This window comes from Tachysurus vachellii, chromosome 11, assembly GCF_030014155.1.
Source record: "Tachysurus vachellii isolate PV-2020 chromosome 11, HZAU_Pvac_v1, whole genome shotgun sequence".
Taxonomy (NCBI): Eukaryota; Metazoa; Chordata; class Actinopteri; order Siluriformes; family Bagridae; genus Tachysurus; species Tachysurus vachellii.
This window is the reverse complement of record NC_083470.1, coordinates 880001-905000: the sequence shown is the minus strand read 5'-3', so window position 1 is coordinate 905000 and position 25000 is coordinate 880001. Positions and strand designations below refer to the sequence as shown.

The 25000-nt window shown below is 42.3% G+C and overlaps 2 protein-coding genes across 2 annotated transcripts in view; both read left to right on the top strand.

The window, feature by feature from the left end:
- LOC132853251 (voltage-dependent R-type calcium channel subunit alpha-1E) overlaps positions 1-9355 on the top strand; it is a 114822-nt gene extending 105467 nt beyond the window's left edge. The window contains exons 40-47 of the mRNA XM_060880821.1: positions 3001-3106; positions 3837-3944; positions 4306-4406; positions 4515-4621; positions 4771-4909; positions 5371-5512; positions 5838-6016; positions 6574-9355. Of these exons, the coding sequence (XP_060736804.1) occupies positions 3001-3106; positions 3837-3944; positions 4306-4406; positions 4515-4621; positions 4771-4909; positions 5371-5512; positions 5838-6016; positions 6574-6990 (1299 nt within the window). The 3' untranslated portion in view covers positions 6991-9355. The remainder of the gene's footprint in view (positions 1-3000; positions 3107-3836; positions 3945-4305; positions 4407-4514; positions 4622-4770; positions 4910-5370; positions 5513-5837; positions 6017-6573) is intronic.
- Positions 9356-19688: 10333 nt separating this feature from the next.
- si:dkey-21p1.3 (collagen alpha-1(I) chain) overlaps positions 19689-25000 on the top strand; it is a 29621-nt gene continuing 24309 nt past the window's right edge. Inside the window, exons 1-8 of the mRNA XM_060881638.1 lie at positions 19689-19764; positions 19881-20438; positions 20801-20859; positions 23055-23108; positions 23186-23305; positions 23378-23416; positions 23712-23765; positions 24260-24313. Coding sequence (XP_060737621.1) covers positions 19689-19764; positions 19881-20438; positions 20801-20859; positions 23055-23108; positions 23186-23305; positions 23378-23416; positions 23712-23765; positions 24260-24313 — 1014 coding nt within the window. The remainder of the gene's footprint in view (positions 19765-19880; positions 20439-20800; positions 20860-23054; positions 23109-23185; positions 23306-23377; positions 23417-23711; positions 23766-24259; positions 24314-25000) is intronic.

Sequence of the window (25000 nt, the reverse complement as noted above, 5' to 3'; positions counted from 1 at the left end):
AGAGGCAGAGATGGTAAGATGGACGTGAAGATCATTATTAGGACAAAACAGATTGTGAGCAGAAAGCAGGAAGTTTAATCACAGCTTATCCACACGTCTTATGTGAATATACAAACTAGAGACCAAACCATATTAAAGCTACAGGAAGACATGAGTTAAATACAAGAACTGTGAGAAGAAAGAGAAATGAAAGAATCGGTAACTCGTGAGAACAAACAGATCTAGAAGAAGAAAGAGAACTAAGGGAGGATCTAGAGAAACCAGGAGAACTAAGGATAAGGAGAATTTGAGGAACCAGGTGAACGAAAAATATGAGAACTAGATGAACGAGGTGGACAAGTGGATCAAGGAGACCTAGGGGAAATTGTAGAAGAAGAGGAACAAGAGAGGAACTAGAGAATGAAGAATAATTAGGAATAGATAAAAAGGATGACCAACAGAACTATGGCATCAGGGAGAACTACACCAGGTTACGTATGTAACCTGGTTCCCTGAGAAGGGAACTCAACGCTGCGTCAGTGCTGACGCTAAAGGAATGCTTCTGTAAGGAAGTTGTGTCTGAAGCTCTGTGTGCACACATGCCATTTAATGGCAAGGGAAGGACACCTGACGGAGTGATTACGCGCCAGTAAGTCCATATAAGGGCATCTACGTCACACTACTCCAGCTTCTATTTGTCTGAAGGAAGGGCGAGAGGATGCCCGGGGCGTGGCCAGCGACGCAGTGTCTCGTTCCCTCCTCAGGGAACCGGGTTACATACGTGATGCTATGGGAACGCCAATACCCACGCCGCCACGCACTGGTCGATAACTGTGCCTTATGCTGTGAGAGAGCACGAGCAGACTGGGAACAAACCATCAAAGGCCCTGCAGGACCTGGGACCCTGGAGAGGGGTCCAAATCCAGGTTATAGAACCTGATAAAGGTGTGCGGAGAGGACCAACCTGCCGCAGCACAAACATCTCCAAAGGGAACACCCCAGTTCAAGGCACTGGATGAGGCAATACTCCTAGTGGAGTCACCACCTAGTCACCTCAGATGAGAGGCCTGCCTCTAGGGAATGGTCCCCCTCGGGGCCAGACCCGAAGCTTCCACATCTCGGGGAGGGGGTATAGGATTGCCGCCTGCACCTGAGAGAGGAGACCCTCCCTGATGGGAACCTCCCATGAAGTGCCGTTCAGGAGGGAGGCTAGGACCATGAATCAACTCGAGAAGGCCAACGAGGGGCAACTAGGAGAAGGTTGACCCGGTCGTGGCACACTCTGGCTAGGACTTGTGGGAGCAGAGCTACCGGGGGGAAGGCATACAAACAGAGCCTCAGCCACGCACATACCAAATCCGCTCCACCACGTGGGGGTGGAGACGTCACTCCCCGGGCCTCAGCACCTGCCTCGACAGGAAGTCTGCCTCCCTATTTACATGCCCTGGGATGAAAATCGCTCTCAGCGAAAGGAACCTGGTCTCTGCCCAGAGCAGAATCTGTTGTGCCAACCTGAAATGGGGAAACAAACACAGACTGCCCTGATGATTGATATGGGGAACCACCGAGTGCTGTCTGTCCGTACTAAAACATGGCAGCCCCTGAGGTGTGGAAGGAAGTGTTAGAAACACAGCCCTCATCTCCAGGCAGTTTATGTGCCACGAGAGATAAGGGCCCTCCCATAGACCCTGGGCAGGACGGCCATCCTAGGCCGCTCCCCAGCCCAAACGCGAGGCGTCCACCGAAAGAGTCCTGCGACGGTGACACGCCCCTAGAGTGGGACCCAAGGCCAGAAACCGGGGTCTTACCACATAAGAAGGGTAACAAGCCCACAGCGCGTAGCCCTTATAACCCTCAGGGGATGTCTGCGAGGATGAAAGCCCGCACCCCTGAGCCAGAGCTGGAATGGCCTTATGTGAAGCAGACCCAAAGGGATAACGTTGGCTGCTTCCAACATGAGGCTGAGCACCCTCTGTGCCTCGGCGACAGAGAGGCCTTGGCCTAGCCGAATTGCTTTCACCGCTGGCAAGATGGAAGCCACACAAGTGGGAGACAGATGTGCCCGCATCGTGGGGGAGTCCCAAACTAGCCCCAGAAAGGTGGTTCTCTGAAAAGGAGAAAGCACACACTTATCTGGGTCCAACCTGAGGCCTAGAGACCTCATATGGGCAAGCACAGCATCTCGATGACTGGCCGCCATAGCCATTGACTGGGCCAGAATGAGCCAGTCGTCCAGGTAATTCAGTACACGGATGCCCCGGAGACACAACGGTGCCAGGGCAGCGTCCATGCACCTTGTTAACGTGCATGGTGAAAAGGGCTAGGCCAAAAGGAAGAACACAATACTGGTACACTTCGCCCCCCAAAAGTGAACCTGAGGAACTTCCTGTGCTCTGGCAGGACACCTATGTGAAAATAAGCGTCCACAAGGTCGATCTTCACAAATCAGTCTTTGGACCTGATCTGGGACACGATAACCTTGAGCGTGAGCATCTCGAACTTGTACGTCTTCAGAGTACAGTTCAGAGCCCGGAGGTCCAAAATCGGACACAGCCCCCCGTCCTTCTTGGGGACAACAAAATATCGGTTGTAAAAGCCGGAGTCCAGCTGTGGGACAATATTGCAACATATTGTTTCTCTCCCTTTTTAGACAGGACAAACAATTGACACACATACACAGAGCGCTTCCTGAAGACAAAGAAGCTGGAGTAGTGTGACGTAGATGCCCTTATATGGACTTACTGGCGCGTAATCACTCCGTCACGTGTCCTTCCCATGTGCACACAGAGCTTCAGACACAACTTCCTTACAGAAGCATTCCCTTAGCGTCAGCACTGATGCAGCGTCGAGTTCCCTCGAAAGGGTGCTAAAGGATCTAGAGTAACATGGAAAAATGGGGGAACTTCTTCTCCTAGTATGTGTGTGTCTGTTTTCTCAGTGTGTGTATTAATTCTGAATTGTGTGTGTGTCTCTATGTGTCTCCATGGTGACACGCTGTTTTGTTTCCATGGCAATGTTCAGAGGCTGGTGCTAATGAACATGCCGGTGGACACAGAGATGACGGTCCACTTTACGTCCACTCTGATGGCTCTGATCCGCACTGCACTGGAGATCAAGATCGCACGAGGTTTCTGTGACATACACATACACATACACATACACATACACACATACACACATACACACACATACACATACACACACATACACACACATACACACATACACACACACACACACACATACACATACAGATACACACACATGCACACACATACACACATACACATACACACACAAACACACACACATACACATACACACACAAACACACACACACATACACATACACACACACAAACATACACATACACATACACAAACACACACACATACACATACACATACACACACATAAACACACACACATACACATACACACATACACACACATACACATACACACACATAAACACACACACATACACATACACATACACACATACACACACATACACACACATACACATACAGATACACACACATACACACACACACACACTCATACACACACACATACTGTACACACTCATACACACATATACACATACACACACACACACACACACACACACACACATACACACACACATACTGTACACACACACACATATACACATACACACACACCCTCATTTTTTCCCATAGTGCATTTACAATAAATTACAATGTCTCCTGTACCATTACTTTATACAACGTAGTTCACAATTTGCTGCTAAAACAAAGTAACAAGTGTGGTGTGTGTGTATGTTGGTGTGTACATTGGTGCGCATGTTGATGCGTATGTGTGTGTTTAGGTGGAGAAGACCGTGGACAGATGGACATTGAGCTTCAGAAAGAGATTAGTGTCATTTGGCCACATCTTTCCCAGAAGACACTGGACCTGCTTGTGCCCATTCATAAAGGTCAGAGGTCACGACCCAAACATTCATTAGCACATTACACTCCTTGTCCTGAAACAACAATGACAACAAAAAGATTCTCTTTATTACAAATTGTATATAAATAAATGGACGGATGGCAAGAACCAAAAGAAATGTATTTATTAGCCATTAAGAAGGAATGATCACAGAAGTGAATTAAAGCCACACCCCCTCCTTGTAAGACTTACTGTATGTTCCCTTCAAACTTGGCACTATAGAAAGTAATGACGTGTTAAACACCATTAAACACCATTAAACACCATTAAACACCATTAAACACCATTAAACACCATTACCTGATGCACACGTTTTCACTCCGTATACTTGTCTTTGTCTTCATCAGCGAGCGACATGACAATTGGAAAAATCTACGCCGCCATGATGATCATGGATTATTACAAACAGAACAAAGCTAAAAAACTCAGACAGCAGCTGGAGGAACAAGTAATACACACACACACACACACACACACACACTGAGTTAACTGCCTCTTTTTAGTGTGTATATTTAACCCGTGTGTGTGTGTGTGTGTGTGTGTGTGTGTTTGGCAGAAACATGCCCCGATGTTCCAGCGAATGGATGCCTCGTCTTTACCACAGGAAATTCTGTGCAGTGCCAAAGCTCTACCGTTCCTCACACACAGTGCAGGAAACGCTCTGTAAGTTCACTTTACATTGTGTGTGTGTGTGTGTGTGTGTGTGTGTGTGTGAAACAGAACTTCTGTCTGTTAGCACTCTGTGATGAAAACACACTGGAGTTTATAATGAATATAGAGAATTTTAAATAGCTTATTTTTTGCGTTCTCAGGACGAGAGGAGGCTTCGTGGCACTGAGTCCCATTTCACCTCAGGAACTCTTCATACAGCCAATCACAGCAGAGCAAGTGGAGGAAGAGGAGGAGGAGGGGTACACACCCCACTACAGACCCCAACACTCCCCCAGCACGGTAACACACACTCACATACACACACTAACACACACCCCACTACAGAACCCAACACCCTCCCGGCATGGTAACACACACTCACATACACACACTCACATACACACTCAAACACACACACACACACACACTTGCACTCACACACACACACTCACACACATCCCACTACAGAACCCAAAACCTCCCCGGCATGGTAACACACACTCACATACACACACTCACATACACACTCACACACACTCACACACACACATACACACACACACACTCACACATACACACTCACACACACACACACACACACACACATTCACACACACACTCACACACACCCCACTACATAACCCAACATCCCCCTGGGATGGTAACACACACACTCACATACACACACACACACACACACAGATGAAAGTGCAGTAAATAGATGAATGTCAGCAGTAAAGTGTCAGCTGTGTGTTCTACAGGGGAACCCAGAGAACAAAGAGATGAAGCGCTCGTTCTCCACCATCGGAGATCAGTGTGTGAATGGAGTCTGGCAGGAAGAGTTTTCACTGGAGAGAGTGAGTCCTGACCGACTGGAGAGACCACGACAGCGCAGCTTCAGAGGTCAGAGGTCATCAACTTCATAAACATCAAGCAGCTGATGAGACGTTATTAAGGGTTATTTACATACAAATATTTTAGTGAGTCAAAAGACACACACACATACACACACACACACATACACATATACACACACACACATACACACACACACATGCACACACACACATACACACACACACACACATACACATATACACACAGGTTTTATATTCAGGTTGAACACGGAATGAAATATGGAAAGGCGCGGAGCTTCAACACAAGACAGATAGTCTGTAACTGACAGGACCTTTGGTGTTTGTGTGTGTGTGTGTGTGTGTGTGTTTAGGTGTCAGGTCGAACCTCAGAGAGCCGTTATGTAAGGAGAGAGGACGCTCAAAGGAGAGGAAACACCTGCTGTCACCTGATCCATCACGCTGCAACTCTGAAGAGAGAATCCAACCAAGAACACACAACACACAACATACACACACACGATCACCAAGCGAGGGGAGAACACACACACAGGTATACACACACAAAGGTCTACACATACACAGACACCCACACCCTAACACAGGTATACTGTACACATACACACACACTCACACACAGGTATATAAACACACACAGGTATACACACACAGGTATACACTTACCCACACACACACACATACACACACTCACACACATATGTATATGCACACACACTCTCACACACAGGAATATACATACACAGGTATACACATACACACACACTCTCTTACACACAAAGGTATACACACACTCACACACACAGGTATACACACAGGTATACACACGCTCACACACACAGGTATACACACACACGTATACACACATATACACACCCACAAATACACACACACCCCCACACATGCACACTCACACTCAGGTATACACACACACGTATACACACATATACACACCCACAAATACACACACACCCCCACACATGCACACTCACACTCAGGTATACACACAGGTATACACACAGGTATACACACACTCACACACAGATATAATACACATACACACACATTGATTGTCTTTTTCTCTGTTTCCAGGACGATGCTTCAGAAAGTCCACTACCCACCTCTTCAGACTCCAGGGGGCGGCGCCAGCTTCCTCAGACTCCATCCAGGCCCCGCCCACACATCTCCTATTCACCTTTGGTGTGTCGCAGTCAGCTGACCACAGAGGACGGCCAATCACGGACACAGTCTGCTATAGAGGGTGTGGGGTCTGTGTTAAGCCCCGCCTCCCCTCAGCGATACACCTCAGAGCCATACCTGCCACTGCATGATAATTCCAACAGTCCAGAGGAGATGCTTACTTTTGAGGCTGCCATAGCAACCAGTCAAGGGCGTGGTCATGTCGTAAGCTCTGCCCCTCAGTTGCGTCACACATGGCAGATGCCTAATGGCCATTTCCGGAAAGGCTGCGAGCTCCTCAGTGACACGGACGAGGACGACCGCTGCTAGAGACAGTGGAGTGGATGTGGGCGGAGCCTTGCTACGAGCCAATCACATCCGGACATTTCTTACTGGCGATTTGTCCGGGACATTTCAGAAGTGCACTGCCAAAACTGTAAGAAGGGGAGGCGTCATTTGTCTTATCTTACCAAAATAACACGAGTGGAGCTTAAGTTACATTTTATTTAGCCAGTCGCTAACTTACCCATGTGACATCACCACAGGAGTTTAGCTGCTAACTAAACTGCTAGCCTGCTAGGTAACATACTAGCGACCCTAAGCTCTTACTATAAATAACTACAGGGAGGAAAGATAACATTAACTAGCTAATTAACATGATGTCACGAGATCATCTGCTCCTCGCTAATGAAATGAAGCTTAAGCTTTACACTCACTGACCTAGAAAAGTCTGTCAGATGCAGAGCTGTAGGAAGAAATAAAAAAGATAGATAGATAAAAAAAAAAGGTTATAAAAAAGGAACGATTAAAAAAGTACGAAACTGATGAATGAAAGAAAGTAAGAAAGTAAATGATGGTACAGAAGACATAAAGAAAGAAGCTGATCAGTAGGACGAGGTGGTGTTTAATTGGAGAAGGAGAAGGTTGATGGCTTCAGTGTGTTCAGCTGTAATCCGAACAGAAAAGACAGGAAGTATTGTGGATTTTCTTTCACTTCAGCATGACGACGTTCTCCTGCTGGAGCTCCGATATGGAACTGGAGGAGAAAAGGAAGAGAAACTTCTGATGTTCCTCCTGAAGCTGTTTGATCATGAACTCACTCAGGCTCTCGAACTCCTCAGACATCTAATCAGCTCCAGTCGATTGAGTGTGTGTGTGTGCGTGTGTGTATGTGTGTGTTTGTTGACAGAGTGTATGTTTGTGCATGTTGAGTATGTGTATATGCTGTGTGCATGTGTACTGTGTGTGTGTGTGTGTGTGTGTTTACCTGCTCTGTATGCTGCAGTGTATAAATTCTTGTGTTTCTGATGATCTGAGTCTCAGTGACTTTGTTTACCTGCAGAAATTCTCTTCAGCCCAAAGCCTCTGATTGGTTGGTTGCCGTTGAGAGTTATGACATCATAAGCTGCCGAGTAGAATTCAGATTCTGTTTCAGTAATAATAATGAACACAGTTTTACAGATAATTCAACACAGAGCTACGTGCTTTACGTGTTTACAGAGTGTTTACGTCACACTGGTGATGACGAGGAAAGGAACCGTTTCTATGGAAACGCAAACACCGCTTTAATCAGTCGAACTACACGCTAATATACAGTATATTACAATCTTTCAGAATATTCCTCTTCTGGTTGGACGGGATTCTTGTTCCAGGTCATCGTCTCTCCGGTCGCTAGTTTCCAGTGTAATATCCTTCTGAGTGTAAACGTAGCGACTGACACGTGATCGGAGCGTTTCGATACAAACCCCTTTAACTGGAGACGTGATTTTGGCGAAACGTCTCAGCCGTGGAACACAACAGAGCGAGGATTTAGGTTACGCACTGAACAGCCATGATCTAATGTTCTTATGTAAATAATCTCGTGTTTTATTCAGGTGTCTTTATCTTTCTGCGATGTTGCCATAACATTTACGTGGTTATTTGCGTATGTTCTGATTTTGCCGAGTGATCTTCATTACGCTTTAATCTGATAGCGCTAACTTCGATGTTAGCTAAGCTAGCTTGGTTAATACTGCTAAGTTATAATAACTGCCTATTGAAAGCCCGTGATTTATGCTAAGAATGAATAAAGATGAAACTATAAATAAATATTAGCTGATGCAGTTTGTCTCAAGCTCCGCCCCTTGTTGACATGCGACATCACACATCACTCGGCTAAGTCAGGACGTGTGTTAGAGTGTATTAACACAGAGACAGTGTGAGACGAGCTGCATGTTTACACGTGTACATCAAGAAAGAAAGAAAGAAAGTGAAGTCAAGTAGAAAAAAGAAGGAAGGTTGGATTACAGTGTGATGATGTTTATTCAGCAGGATCAGATTGGACATGATTGGATTTGATTGGTTTGGAGTTGAGGTGTGTGGACGGTGTCCTGCGTTGGACAGAATCTGAGGCTTGGAGCTCAGATGCAGCTGAACGTTTTGACCGACACTGAAATTCTTCTTCTGTTGTTTTTGTGTAAAGAAGCTTATTTCAGACTGAGAGCGACGTTCAGTGAGACGTGTGTGAGTGAAACTGGCCGTAGGCGAGGACGTGTAGATAAGTGTGTTTAAAGTGTGTGTGTGCGTGTGTGTGTGTAAATAAGCAGCGCTGAGAGCTGAAGTTCGTACACAGCCTTTATTTCACTCTGTTTTGTTTTGTACTTAAAATCCATCCAATAATTATTGTGTTTAATAAAAACAATAAATCAGAAATTAACTGGTCTTTTCTTTTCTTTTCTTTTCTTTTCTTTTCTTTTCTTTTCTTTTCTTTTCTTTTCTTTTCTTTTGCTTTTTTCTGAGATTTGGGAAAGAGTGAAAGAAAAAAGAAAGAAAGAAAGAAAGAAATGAAAAAAAGTAAAATTTTCGAAGTAAAGTACAAAAAGAAAACACTCTGTATATTAAAGTCTACAATATCCTGTGTGTATAAGTATACACACCCTTCTGTAAGGGGTCGTGTGACCGTGTTCAGAATGAACCAATCACGTTGACTCTGGTGTTCAGTAGGAAGTGATTGTGATGAACCACAAATAAAGATCAGCTGTTCCACTTTCTGGACGGGTTTCTTCACGTCTTCTCGGTTCATCAGACTGCTGAAGCTGAAGCTCTTACAAAGTGTACATGATATCAGGAGAAGAGGATTAAAGAATTAAACATTAGATGAAACATAGAGCAGCGTAAAGTCCATCATCAGAATATGGAGGAAACGGAGCAGCACAGTGACATCACCAGGAACAGGACAAAATCATAACAGGAAGGCTGCTGAGAGACCTACAGCAACATTACAGGAGAAGCACAGTGCCATCACCAGGAACAGGACGTCCTTCAGACATTAATAAAAGGATGAGACAAAGACAGAGAGATCTAGAGCAGGTTCATAAACAAGTGGAATAAAATGAGCAGATGAAGATGTGCTGAGCCTCTAAACTCTTAAACACTGTTGTGGAAGTTTGAGTTTTGAGAGATATAAAGTATAGATAAAGTATAAAGTACCACACTGGTAGGCACGAGCAAGAGTAAAAAGGTTTTACAGTTTATTGTGTTCTGTCGCGCAGCAGGACCCAACAGTCCTCGTGTAGCATGAGTGAGGACGGGCCATGATCATTGGTTACATCAAGATTTTATAGTTAGGATTCAAACAAAGAAGACATGTAAAAGCTAAACATCATCAATCATTGGCTTAAATGCATAACGCCTGCTCATCTCCTGATCAAGCTAATCTGGTCTTACCAAGGTCTACTAGAAGGTCTACTAGAAGGTCTACTAAAAGGTCTACTAGAGGGTCTACTAGAAGGTCTACTAGAAAGTCTACTAAAAGGTCTACTAAAAGGTCTACTAGAAGGTCTACTAGAGGGTCTACTAGAAGGTCTACTAAAAGGTTTACTAGAAGGTCTACTAAAAGGTCTACTAGAAGGTCTACTAAAAGGTCTAGTAGAAGGTCTACTAGAAGTTCTACTAAAAGGTCTACTAAAAGGTCTACTAGAAGGTCTACTAAAAGTTCTACTAAAAGGTCTACTAACAGGTCTACTAGAAGGTCTACTAGAAGGTCCACTAAAAGGTCCACTAACAGGTCTACTAGAAGGTCTACTAGAAGGTCTACTAAAAGGTCTACTAGAAGGTCCACTAAAAGGTCCACTAACAGGTCTACTAGAAGGTCTACTAGAAGGTCTACTAAAAGGTCTACTAGAAGGTCCACTCAAAGGTCCACTAACAGGTCTACTAGAAGGTCTACTAGAAGGTCTACTAGAAGCTGTTTACTCATCTCCAGTCCCCACTGTCCTTGTCATAATCTAAGAAAACAACCACTGACAATGACAGTTTCTAGTCACACTATCCACCGGTCACGAGCATAGAAGGACAAGGGCTTAGAAACATCTCTAGAGTAAAAATTCCCACCACGACACTGAGTGCTGAATTACACACTAACAGTTCAGGGGTGTACATACTTATGTAAACAGGTCAGTGTAGACGTTTTCTTTTTCCGCTCATGAAACGATTCTGTTTGTTTTTCACTTTGAAAGAAAGAAAAAAAAAACGTGAGAATGGAACCTGACCTCACGCTCTTTACTGTAACCCACACACTCTGAGCACCACGTCACATTCCACACTGAGGCAACACTCAGCATCAACATACTCAGTAGTGTGTGTTTGTTGGGGGGGGGTTACACACACACACACAGACACACACACTGTAACTGCTCACTCTAATTTAGCAGAGCAGAAGGTAAACTGTCTTCTCTGAGAACTTCCTCTGAAACTGGTTCATGTTTTTAATGGATTTTATTTTTTATTTTCTTTCTGTTCTTCATCACACTGAGAGTTTGTTCACGTCTGTCTGGAAGTTTCTTGTTGCACACTCGGCGATGATGAAAGACTCCACGGCTCTGCTGCGGCTCGTCTGCACTTTTGTAAGTCGTTTTGTTCCTTTTTGTTATTAAAGTTTTGTGAAATAAATTTGATTTCTAAAGTAAATTTAGACGTCTTTGACACTCAAAGAGGCGTCGGAGTAAAAATAGGGTTCAGGGGTCAAAGGTCATGATTGCAATATTAACAGAGACATGATAATAACACCATAAATAATTATTTTTATATTTATAATAAAATGTAAACACTAATAATATTTAATATGTAATTTTTTGTAATAATTTATTAATTTTTATTCTTTTAAAATGGCTGTAATTATTGTAAATTATTTATAATGACAGTAATGTAGTGACTAAATGTTCAGTAATGATGTTTTACATATTTCATCATCATCATCATCATCATCATCATCATCATCATCATCATCTTCCTGGTTGTTGAAACATTACATTTCATTTGAGTTCAGTTTTATATTCATTACACTGAAGTGGCTTTAATGCTGAAAACATCTGGAATCAGTTAATTTATTGATACAAATAATGAACTTATTAATGATTATTTATTCATTTATTGCATTGTTGTTTATTTTCAGATTAAACTTCAACATTATTAATTAAACGCTACAAAAATTCTTACATCTTTACTGAAGGAGCTCGAGGATAAAATCTGCTGTAATTTAGTGTTTGATAGAATAAAAGGAAAGAATGGAGTGATGAAGTGAAGGTGTTCATACTGAAGCTCGATTTCTTTCTTCCACGTGACTGAGAGACTAACACTGAGAGATTAACACTGAGAGACTAACACTGAGAGATTAACACTGAGAGACTAACACTGAGAGACACACTGAGAGATTAACACTGAGAGACACACTGAGAGACTAACACTGAGAGACTAACAATGAGAGATTAACACTGAGAGATTAACACTGAGAGACTAACACTGAGAGACTAACAATGAGAGATTAACACTGAGAGATTAACACTGAGAGATTAACACTGAGAGACTAACACTGAGAGACTAACAATGAGAGATTAACACTGAGAGATTAACACTGAGAGATTAACACTGAGAGACTAACACTGAGAGATTAACACTGAGAGATTAACACTGAGAGATTAACACTGAGAGACTAACACTGAGAGATTAACACTGAGAGACTAACACTGAGAGATTAACACTGAGAGATTAACACTGAGAGATTAACACTGAGAGACTAACACTGAGAGATTAACACTGAGAGATTAACACTGAGAGATTAACACTGAGAGACTAACACTGAGAGACTAACACTGAGAGATTAACACTGAGAGATTAACACTGAGAGATTAACACTGAGAGACTAACACTGAGAGATTAACACTGAGAGATTAACACTGAGAGACTCACACTGAGAGACTAACACTGAGAGACTAACACTGAGAGATTAACACTGAGAGATTAACACTGAGAGATTAACACTGAGAGACTAACACTGAGAGACTAACACTGAGAGACTCACACTGAGAGACTAACACTGAGAGATTAACACTGAGAGATTAACACTGAGAGATTAACACTGAGAGATTAACACTGAGAGACTAACACTGAGAGATTAACACTGAGAGATTAACACTGAGAGACACACTGAGAGATTAACACTGAGAGACACACTGAGAGATTAACACTGAGAGACTAACACTGAGAGATTAACACTGAGAGACTAACACTGAGAGATTAACACTGAGAGACACACTGAGAGACTAACACTGAGAGACTAACACTGAGAGACTCACACTGAGAGACTCACACTGAGAGACTAACACTGAGAGATTAACACTGAGAGATTAACACTGAGAGATTAACACTGAGAGATTAACACTGAGAGACACACTGAGAGATTAACACTGAGAGACACACTGAGAGATTAACACTGAGAGACTAACACTGAGAGATTAACACTGAGAGACTAACACTGAGAGATTAACACTGAGAGACTAACACTGAGAGACTAACACTGAGAGACTAACACTGAGAGACTCACACTGAGAGACTAACACTGAGAGATTAACACTGAGAGATTAACACTGAGAGATTAACACTGAGAGATTAACACTGAGAGACTAACACTGAGAGATTAACACTGAGAGATTAACACTGAGAGACACACTGAGAGATTAACACTGAGAGACACACTGAGAGATTAACACTGAGAGACTAACACTGAGAGATTAACACTGAGAGACTAACACTGAGAGATTAACACTGAGAGACACACTGAGAGACTAACACTGAGAGACACACTGAGAGATTAACACTGAGAGACACACTGAGAGACTAACACTGAGAGATTAACACTGAGAGACTAACACTGAGAGATTAACACTGAGAGACTAACACTGAGAGACTAACACTGAGAGATTAACACTGAGAGACTAACACTGAGAGACTAACACTGAGAGACTAACACTGAGAGATTAACACTGAGAGACTAACACTGAGAGACACACTGAGAGATTAACACTGAGAGACACACTGAGAGACTAACACTGAGAGATTAACACTGAGAGACTAACACTGAGAGACTAACACTGAGAGACACACTGAGAGACTAACACTGAGAGATTAACACTGAGAGACTAACACTGAGAGATTAACACTGAGAGACTAACACTGAGAGACACACTGAGAGACTAACACTGAGAGACTAACACTGAGAGACACACTGAGAGACTCACGCTTAGAGACTAACACTGAGAGACTAACACTGAGAGACACACTGAGAGACTAACACTGAGAGATTAACACTGAGAGACTAACACTGAGAGACTAACACTGAGAGACACACTGAGAGACTAACACTGAGAGATTAACACTGAGAGACTAACACTGAGAGATTAACACTGAGAGACTAACACTGAGAGACACACTGAGAGACTAACACTGAGAGACTAACACTGAGAGACACACTGAGAGACTCACGCTTAGAGACTAACACTGAGAGACTAACACTGAGAGACACACTGAGAGACTAACACTGAGAGATTAACACTGAGAGACTAACACTGAGAGACACACTGAGAGATTAACACTGAGAGATTAACACTGAGAGACTAACACTGAGAGACTAACACTGAGAGACTCACACTGAGAGACTCACACTGAGAGACTAACACTGAGAGACTAACACTGAGAGACTCACACTGAGAGACTAACACTGAGAGACTCACACTGAGAGACTAACACTGAGAGACTCACACTGAGAGACTAACACTGAGAGACTAACACTGAGAGACTAACACTGAGAGACTCGCACTGAGAGACTCACACTGAGAGACTAACACTGAGAGACTAACACTGAGAGACTAACACTGAGCAGCTCACACTGAGAGACTAACACTGAGAGACTAACACTGAGAGACTAACACTGAGAGACTCACACTGAGAGACTAACACTGAGAGACTAACACTGAGAGACTAACACTGAGAGACTCACACTGAGAGACTCACACTGAGAGACTAACACTGAGAGACTCACACTGAGAGACTAACACTGAGAGGCTCACACTGAGAGACTCACACTGAGAGATTAACACTGAGAGACTAACACTGAGAGGCTCACACTGAGAGACTCACACTGAGAGATTAACACTGAGCGACTAACACTGAGAGACTAACACTGAGAGACTAATACTGAGACTCACACTGAGAGACTAATACTGAGAGATTAACACTGAGCGACTAACACTGAGAGACTAACACTGAGAGACTCACACTGAGAGACTCACACTGAGAGACCAACACTGAGGGACTAACAATGAGAGACTCACACTGAGAGACTAACACTGAGGGACTAACACTGAGAGACTAACACTGAGAGACTAACACTGAGAGACTAACACTGAGAGACTCACACTGAGAGACTAACACTGAGAGACTCACGCTTAGAGACTAACACTGAGAGACTCACACTGAGAGATTAACACTGAGAGACTAACACTGAGAGACTCACACTGAGAGACTCACACTGAGAGACTAACACTGAGAGACTAACACAGAGAGACTAACACTGAGAGACTCACACTGAGAGACTCACACTGAGAGACTAACACTGAGAGGCTCACACTGAGAGACTCACACTGAGAGATTAACACTGAGAGACTAACACAGAGAGACTAACACTGAGAGACTCACACTGAGAGACTCACACTGAGAGATTAACACTGAGCGACTAACACTGAGAGACTAACACTGAGAGACTAATACTGAGAGACTCACACTGAGAGACTAACACTGAGAGACTCACACTGAGAGACTCACACTGAGAGACTCACACTGAGAGATTAACACTGAGCGACTAACACTGAGAGACTAACACTGAGAGACTAATACTGAGAGACTCACACTGAGAGACTAACACTGAGAGACTCACACTGAGAGACTCACACTGAGAGACTAACACTGAGAGACTCACACTGAGAGACTAACACTGAGGGACTAACAATGAGAGACTGACACTGAGAGACTAACACTGAGAGACTCACACTGAGAGACTCACACTGAGAGACTAACACTGACTCTCCTCAGATCAGCCCGAGGTGATGATGTCGTTTCCTCGAGCAGTTCACAGGATTATTTAACATCTACATGAGGAACTTTCCAAACACAAACTTCTGCTGAACAAAGAACTTCCTGTAGGATTCTCCCTGAACCTGTAGGACTGTTACCTGAGCTCAGGGTCCACATAAAGCTGCATCTAAAAGTAATGGCACCCTGTCATGGAGTCAGTTTAAAGTCAATTGTTATTTTTATATGAGCTAAAAACCTTCAGAGTTTTCTTCATAAAACATGTAAATGTGTAAATAAATTCATTTACACTTTTACACTTAAAATCATTCCCATAATTCATTCAAACAGCTCTGTAGTTATTCAGGTACGTGACATGTGGGTCTCGGTTTGTGTATGAGAAAGAGCAACAGTTAGAAATAAAAGAGAAAATATAAGAAAGACTGATAGTGAGAGAGACATGGAAAGAAGGAAAAAAATAGAAAACAGTAATGAATAAAAGAAAGAAAGAAATAAAGAAAGAAAAAAAGAAAGAAAGAAAGAAAGAAAGAAGCTCTGATCAGCACATGGACTTGAATGAGATTTAAGCAGAAAACAAACAAACAAATTATACAGACTGCACTTTTATACGTCCTTCAAAATTTCAGCTGAAATATTCACAGAATCTCTCAGAATCTGTTTTTATAGATGTGACTGTGTCATGTATTTCAGGTTAGAAAGTGAACAAACAAATAATAATACTAATAATAATAATAAGATGATGATGATGATGATGATGATGGTGAAGATGAAGATGATGACGATGGTTAAAATCATGTGTAATTGTATGTGTAAAGTAGTAATGTCTCTTCTCACAGGCCATTATGACCTCAGTGACCTCCGTGACCTCTGTGACCTCTGGCCCACCGAGACACTGTGAGGGTTTTGGTTCACTGTGTTTTCATCAGCAGGTCTGAACATCACTAAACTCACACCGACGGAACCACAAAACTTTATTCAAAACTTCTTCACAGATTTGAACCATTTATTTATCCTTTTAATTTAATTGAATGAATTTCTAGCTGATCCAAATGTAAAGGATGTTGTAGATGATTTATGGAAATACAAACATCTTATTTCGTTTTAAATTCTAAAGTTAAAGCTTTCTACACATTTGCATTTTTTTTTGACATTTTTGATGAAAATGCAAAAATTCTGGAATTTTCTTACCTCAAATTATTTTAAATGAAATTGTTTCCCCAAACCGAAGGTGACTGAGACTGAGAGCTTCATCAATAATATAGTATAGAAAATATCCTGAGTTTAAAACACTTTGGGTTTTGGTCATTTTTTAATTCTATTATATTAGAACATTGGTAGGGGGGTCACGGTGGCTTAGTGGTTAGCACGTTCGCCTCACACCTCCAGGGTTGGGGGTTTGATTCCCACCTCCACCTTGTGTGTGTGGAGTTTGCATGTTCTCCCCGTGCATCGGGGGTTTCCTCCGGGTACTCCGGTTTCCTCCCCCGGTCCAAAGACATGCATGGTAGGTTGATTGGCATCTCTGGAAAATTGTCCGTAGTGTGTGATTGTGTGAGTGAATGAGAGTGTGTGTGTGTGTGCCCTGTGATGAGTTGGCACTCCGTCCAGGGTGTATCCTGCCTTGATGCCTGATGACGCCTGAGATAGGCACAGGCTCCCCGTGACCCGAGGTAGTTCGGATAAGCGGTAGAAGATGAATGAATGGTCTTATTATTATTTAGATTTCCTACTATGAAAAGGGTGTACAAACTTTTGAATATAAAGCCTAGAGCCCGCTCCGAATTTCCTGTAAAACACCACAGGTGAAGAAAAAGATTGTGTTTTTCTGTCCTGAATAAATATTTTTGATTTTTTCAGGTTCTAAACTGAGACATTTTAAAGTCTGTAATTCAACTTATTTACTTTAATGTTCTTTGCCCTGATGTCTGTATCTCCAGAAGCAGTGAGTTCATGTCCTTCGGCGAGGACATTAGCAGCACCAGACTATAAGTCCATTATGATGAGTTACAGACGTGATTTATGAAGACTGTGAGAATGACTGATTCCTCTCAGCAGCTCGTCTTAAATTGGATTAAATATCAGAAAATGTCATTATAAAGGTCAAAAACACTCAGATAACAAATCTGTGTGCATTAATTACAGCAAGCAAATGGACAAGAAAATGATCTCTGTGCTAATTAACAACTTCTCCATTAGAACAAAGTCAGAAAGTCTCTTTTCTAACATCCCCCAGACCTCGTTACTGAAGAGGAAACGTTTTCTGTCTCATTCTGATTTAAAAAGGTTTAAAACATCTGGAGTATAATGAAAGAACAAAGTATTTATTGTTGGTCCGAGTGTCATGACACACACACAGATACACAACACACACACACACACACACAGATACACACACAGATACACATACACACACACACACAGATACACAACACACACACACACAGATACACACACAGATACACATACACACACACACAGATACACAACACACACACACACACACAGATACAGACACAGATACACACACAGATACACATACACACACACACACAGATACACACATACACACAGATACACACACAACACAGATACACACACACACACACACACACACACAGATACACAACACACACACACATACACACAGATACACACACAGATACACACACACACAGATACACAACACACACATACACACAAATACACACAGATACATATACACACACACAGATACACACATACACACACAACACAGATACACACACAGATACACAAAACACACACATACACACACACAGAGACACACAGATACACACACACAGATACACATACACACACAGATACACACACATACACACATACAGATACACATGCACACACACAGATACACACACATACACATACACACACATATACACACACATACACACACAGATACACACAGATACACACACAGAGATACACACACACAGATGCACACACAGATACACACACACAGATACACACAGATGCACACACACGGATACACACACACAGATGCACACACACAGATACACACATGCACACACAAACACACACAAACAAACACACACATACACACATGCACACGTACAGACACACACTTATGTTTAGAACATTCCGGGTACATGATGCAGTTGTAAATAATCTAACTGACTTTACAGAGTGAGAAGCTGGAGGAAAATATGACGAGTGACGAACCTCAGTCTGTCTCTGATTTCACACAGAAACAAGATACAGAACCTACAAAGGAGGAGTTTAGGACAGAACGTGAGTTTAAAAACATTGAACAAATGTTAATGTGAATCTAACCTTGTGTTCACACTGTATTGTGGTCGTTTCCGGTCTAACACTTTAGTTCAGATAAGAAACAGCAGAAGCTATAAATCTCTTCTGATGCTAAAACACTAATCTGTGTGAAGTTTGTTTGATTTAAACGTCACATGCTCCGCTTTAATAAATCAACTCTCATTTAATAAATCTTATTCTCTCCAAGTCCACTGGATGGAGTCCACTTTTCTCTGGATGGAGTCCACTTGGTAGAAACCGCAAAACCTTTTCAGCTGTTAGTTTCTTACTATTTTAAACTCTTCACTATACTAGCTAACATGCTAAAAATCCAGCTAGTTAGCAGTCTGATGTGTCTACTGTGGATTAAAAACTTCTCCAGGATTCTGAACCATGGTACAGAAGTTTGTTTATGGTTAGCGCATTAGCAAGTGATTAGCAAAGAATTTGCATAGCTAGCAAACAGACATTGGTCTATAAAAGGGTTTAGCCGTTGGTTTATTCTTTCACAGCACTTCCTACAGGCCTGGAGCTAGAGGACGGCTCAGGTTTAGACTCCGAAAGCGATGAAGCTGTGAAGAAAAAGGAGACTGATACCAATCTTGCTGAGACAGACACCGTGCTCAAGATAAACACGACCTCTCTGAGTCTCCAAGTGCCTGAATGTGCAAAAGTCGAAGGTCAACCTCAGACAGAAGACGTAGTTCCTCCACAGATATCAGGGTCAACTGTAATTTCTGAGAAAATACCAGATTGGGGATCAGTTTCAGCAGCTCGGTGCAGCGGCGCCGTGATTCAGCAAAGTGGGACAGCAAAGAACATCTCATCATCTGCTACCATGGGAACCAATGATGACACATCTCCAGCTAATAAAGGTGTGTTACCAGGGGCCATGGGGCCAAGTACAGACAAGATGGATGACAAATTATCTCACCAGCCAGACATGATGTCATCAAAAGGGGAGATCATAGACGAAGAGAGGAAAATAAACGAGAGCTTAACCTTACTAGAGCTGGAAAATTGTGGTCTGATTCCTGAAGTCTGTCCAGAAAGAATCAGAGGAGAACTAGGTATGGATCAAGATTATGACTTCTTTACCAAAATGTGTGTGTGTTTGATTATTTTAATACAAGTGCAAGTGCCTGAGTGTTTTATTCCTCTAACACCAGTTAGAATTGTATAAGTCTGCACTACTCCCAGAGCTGCTGTTATAGAAAACTAACCAACACCTCCTGACCAATCAGAGTCCAGAACTCAGCAGCACTGTGGTGTAAATAAACTGATCGGTCCAGATAGACGATGTCCAGACAGACTGTTTGTCTGGTTATTTAAATGTTCATTTCTGTTACGACTGGATATTTATTTACAAGAAAAATCTCACTGAAACTCAGTCTCATATTCATACAAATTAACTGAATTACTGATGTTTCAGACACACAAACGATGAGATATCAGCGTCTCACTGGTCCACCTGGAAACACAGGATTACAGGTATTACATGCACACACACACACACACACACACACACACACACAAACACACACACACAAACGCAAAAACAGACACAAACACACAAACAAACACACACACAAACACATACACACACACACACAAATAAACACACACAAACACACACAAACACAAACGCACACAAACCACACACATACACAAACATACACACAAACAAACACGTACACACACAAACACACACACACAAACACACACACACAGACGCACAAACACACACACACATACACACACAAACATACACACAAACACATACACACACGCACACACAAATAAACACACACATACACACACAAACAAACACACACAAACAAACATACACACACAAACACATACACACACGCACACACAAACAAACACATACACACACAAACAGACACACAAACACACACACAGACACAAACACACACACACAAACAAACACACACACACAAACATACACACAAACACATACACATACGCACACAAAACACACAGACACACACATATACACACACACACACAAACCCACACACAGTCTGAAAACATGGTTTAATATTATAACAGCCATCTGACTGAGACTCCGCCCCCTTAGCCACTAAGGCAAAGATTTTTAACATTTAACACATTTAAACTGTTTGTACACAAACTTTTACAATAGAATATTTACTTTTCAGAAAAAAAAACAATGTAGAAATTTAGAAAGGCAGAGAAGACTTTCTCACAGCACCGTACACCATTACACCATACAGACGAGTAGCGTTAATGTCTGAGGAGACGCGCCAGCGACGCTGATGTTAACTGTAGGCTGTGAAGGTCTCAGTGTGAGTAGAATTAACACTTTACTCTGGTTGGTTCATGTGAAGTGACACAACGTAACACAGAAGAGACTCAGAGACTTCACACACTGGAACACAGTTCATCATCAGCACATGATGTGATTTATGATCCACATCAACACATCAACTGCTCAACACGTCACAACAAAAAAATGAATTATATCATAATAATTCTAATCAAACTTTTGATTAATTCTCTCACTCACTCATCTTCTACTGCTTATCCGAACTACCTCGGGTCACGGGGAGCCTGTGCCTATCTCAGGCGTCATTGGGCATCAAGGCAGGATACACCCTGGACGGAGTGCCAACCCATCGCAGGGCACACACACACACACTCTCATTCACTCACACACTCACACACTACGGACAATTTTCCAGAGATGCCAATCAACCTACCATGCATGTCTTTGGACCGGGGGAGGAAACCGGAGTACCCGGAGGAAACCCCCGAGGCACGGGGAGAACATGCAAACTCCACACACACAAGGTGGAGGTGGGAATCGAACCCCAACCCTGGAGGTGTGAGGCGAACGTGCTAACTACTAAGACACCGTGCCCCCTTTGATTAATTCTATTTAATTAAATTACTTTGTACAAAAACTTTCTTTTAACATTGAATCAGCTGCTCTGAGTCTTAGCTTGTGGAATTGTTTATCTCAGAAAATAATTAAATCATCGTGTTGCTCAGATTTGAAAGGAAACTTCCAGGTTTTCCATTTGTACACAATGGGAACGTTAACGTCTACCGTGAGCCATAAAGACAACGCTGCTTTACAGACTGGTAGAAAAGCTACAGGTTACCAGCTCAGATATGGCAGAATTATGACATCAGAACATTCTGTAGCTTCAGGTTCTAATGTAGAACTCGAGTATCATCAGATTGTTTATCTCAATGTAAATCTTCCTCTTTTCCTCCTCATCAGAGCCGTGAAATGTTTAGTCTCTTGGTCATTCGAGTCCCTCGGTGTCTCAGATCCTGTGAGGGGAAATCAAGTTTGTCAGGATTTCATTGAATTACATCTGAAAAGAGAGGCGAGGCGGGTGGTTCAGCTCCGCCGAGAGAGCTTTATAAACGAGAGCAGACTCACTGAGAGACAGAGAGAGAGAAAGATTAGACTGAAAACAGGAAAACGAATTAGTGAAATGATTTAATGAAGCTGAAAGGAAGCTCTGTGTGCTGTGAAGTTAACCGTGAGCTCCAGCACCATCGTGTGGACGGTTTCTGAAGTCGGATGTTGATCGTGCTTTAATTTATTGATTTTTATGTGAACCGTTTTTAACGTTTTAATGGTATTTGTTCTCATTATAATGGATGTCTTAATACTCCGTTGTCTCCAGGGATATCAGGGTCCACCTGGACTTCCTGGAGTTCCAGGTCCAAAAGGAGAAAAGGTACACCATGTTTTATACCCCGAAAATATTTATAATTTCATATGAATATCCTGTTGGATTTCTCCCATTTCCCACAGGGCACTGCGGGAACAATGGGACGTGCAGGACGCACTGGTTACAGTGGGCCGACTGGTCCGCGCGGGATTCCAGCCATCGTCTTGTGGATGACATCAGAGGAAGAATGGCAAGCGTTTAAGGTGAATGTTACGGTTTGTTGAGGTCATGTCACATAATCGTTTCAATAATACGACTTTTCTTTTCACCAACAGAAGAGTAAACTCTACAAAAAGCTGATGATGTCATGGCCGGTAAGAGTCAATTATCTTAAATGAGTCACAATGTAGAAAACTGAACAGATAAGAATATGATTCGTTCTTTGTGTAATTCATAAAATGCATCACTGACAGATTACTGTGGTGTAAGTGAAAGAACACACTTTAGGACATGAGGTTAAAGGAAAATAATCAGCAGTGCTGTGATGTGATGATGTGGAGATACTGTTACAACCCTGAAGCTCCTTACTCGTGTTCTTCATGACTTTATAATAATGTTATTAGTTTTTCCACAAACTTCTCTTGAACTAATAATGTGTTATTTCTTCAGAGACAGAAAGGACGTCCAGGACCACTGGGGAGACCCGGAGATCCAGGTCCACCTGTAAGTCTTATTCTTAATAACCAGAAATGTTTCCTATTAAAAATGAAAGATTAGAGAACTAAAGTGACGACACTGAATAGCAACAATCCTTTAAAGACAAAGCTGATCTCTTAACACTGACACCATGACTGCAGAAACAGCTGCACTGGGAACATCCACTCTTCACAAACCAGGATAGAAGTCTTTGTTTGTCTCATCTACATTATTACAGCATGGTGCAATACTTTTCTTTACATCTCCCAGTTCAGGAAGTTGTGGTCAGAGTACAAGGGCATGATACAGTGGTCTGGACCAGAGAGGGTTAAGGGTCTTGCTCAGGGGCTCAACAGTGGCTGTCATCTTTATGATAACATTCTTCTTTACCTCTTCTACAGTATGTTACATGGGATTCCTCAGGGATCCAGTTTAGGACCGCTCATTATTTTATCTTGTTGGTTTATGATATAATCACCTGCAGTTTTTCTGACTGTTGCTTTGTATTTTTTTGTCTTTAGGGTCATCTTGGAGTCCCAGGGAAACAGGGCAAGAAAGGAGTCACAGGGCCGATTGTAGGCATCCCTGAGCACCAGACTGAACACTCTGCTAACCCCTAAACCCTGAACTCTAATCCAAACTCAGCAAAGTGACCCAACTAATCCCTAAAACTCGTGAGCCATTTTACCACTAGTGTGGAACATCTAGTGTTTTTTTGCCATACTTATAGTGTAGTTATGACACTACAATAGCTGCTCATTGTTAAGTTGAAACACCAATGCTGAGAGTTCTGCTCTGTAGGTTACAGTGAACGTATTCAGGATCTAGAGATCCTGTTAACATCCTAATCAAGCTGATTAACATCCTTAACATCCTAATCAACCTGCCCCACTGTAATGGTAATCCTAATAAAGTCACAATCACAGAGAGAACGTCGAAGTCGAGTCAAAACCACAATCTGGTTCAGAATCAGATACTTTATAGAGACAGCCTCAGAAACTGAGATAGTTTATAAACCAACAGATTTGGAATCTACTTCAGATCAGGATCAAGATCAGAGTCAGGATTAAATTTATCCCCAGATTTATTCTACAGTAATCAGAGTTAGGTTCAGAATCAGAAAGCACTACACACCTAATTCATAACCCTGACTCTGATTACTACACTTCATGTGTAGTACATAAACATTGGTACATAAACATTGACCAGATTTTCATCATGATTCCGTTTACAGTTTTGTATAAAGGTTGATAGAACAGTGA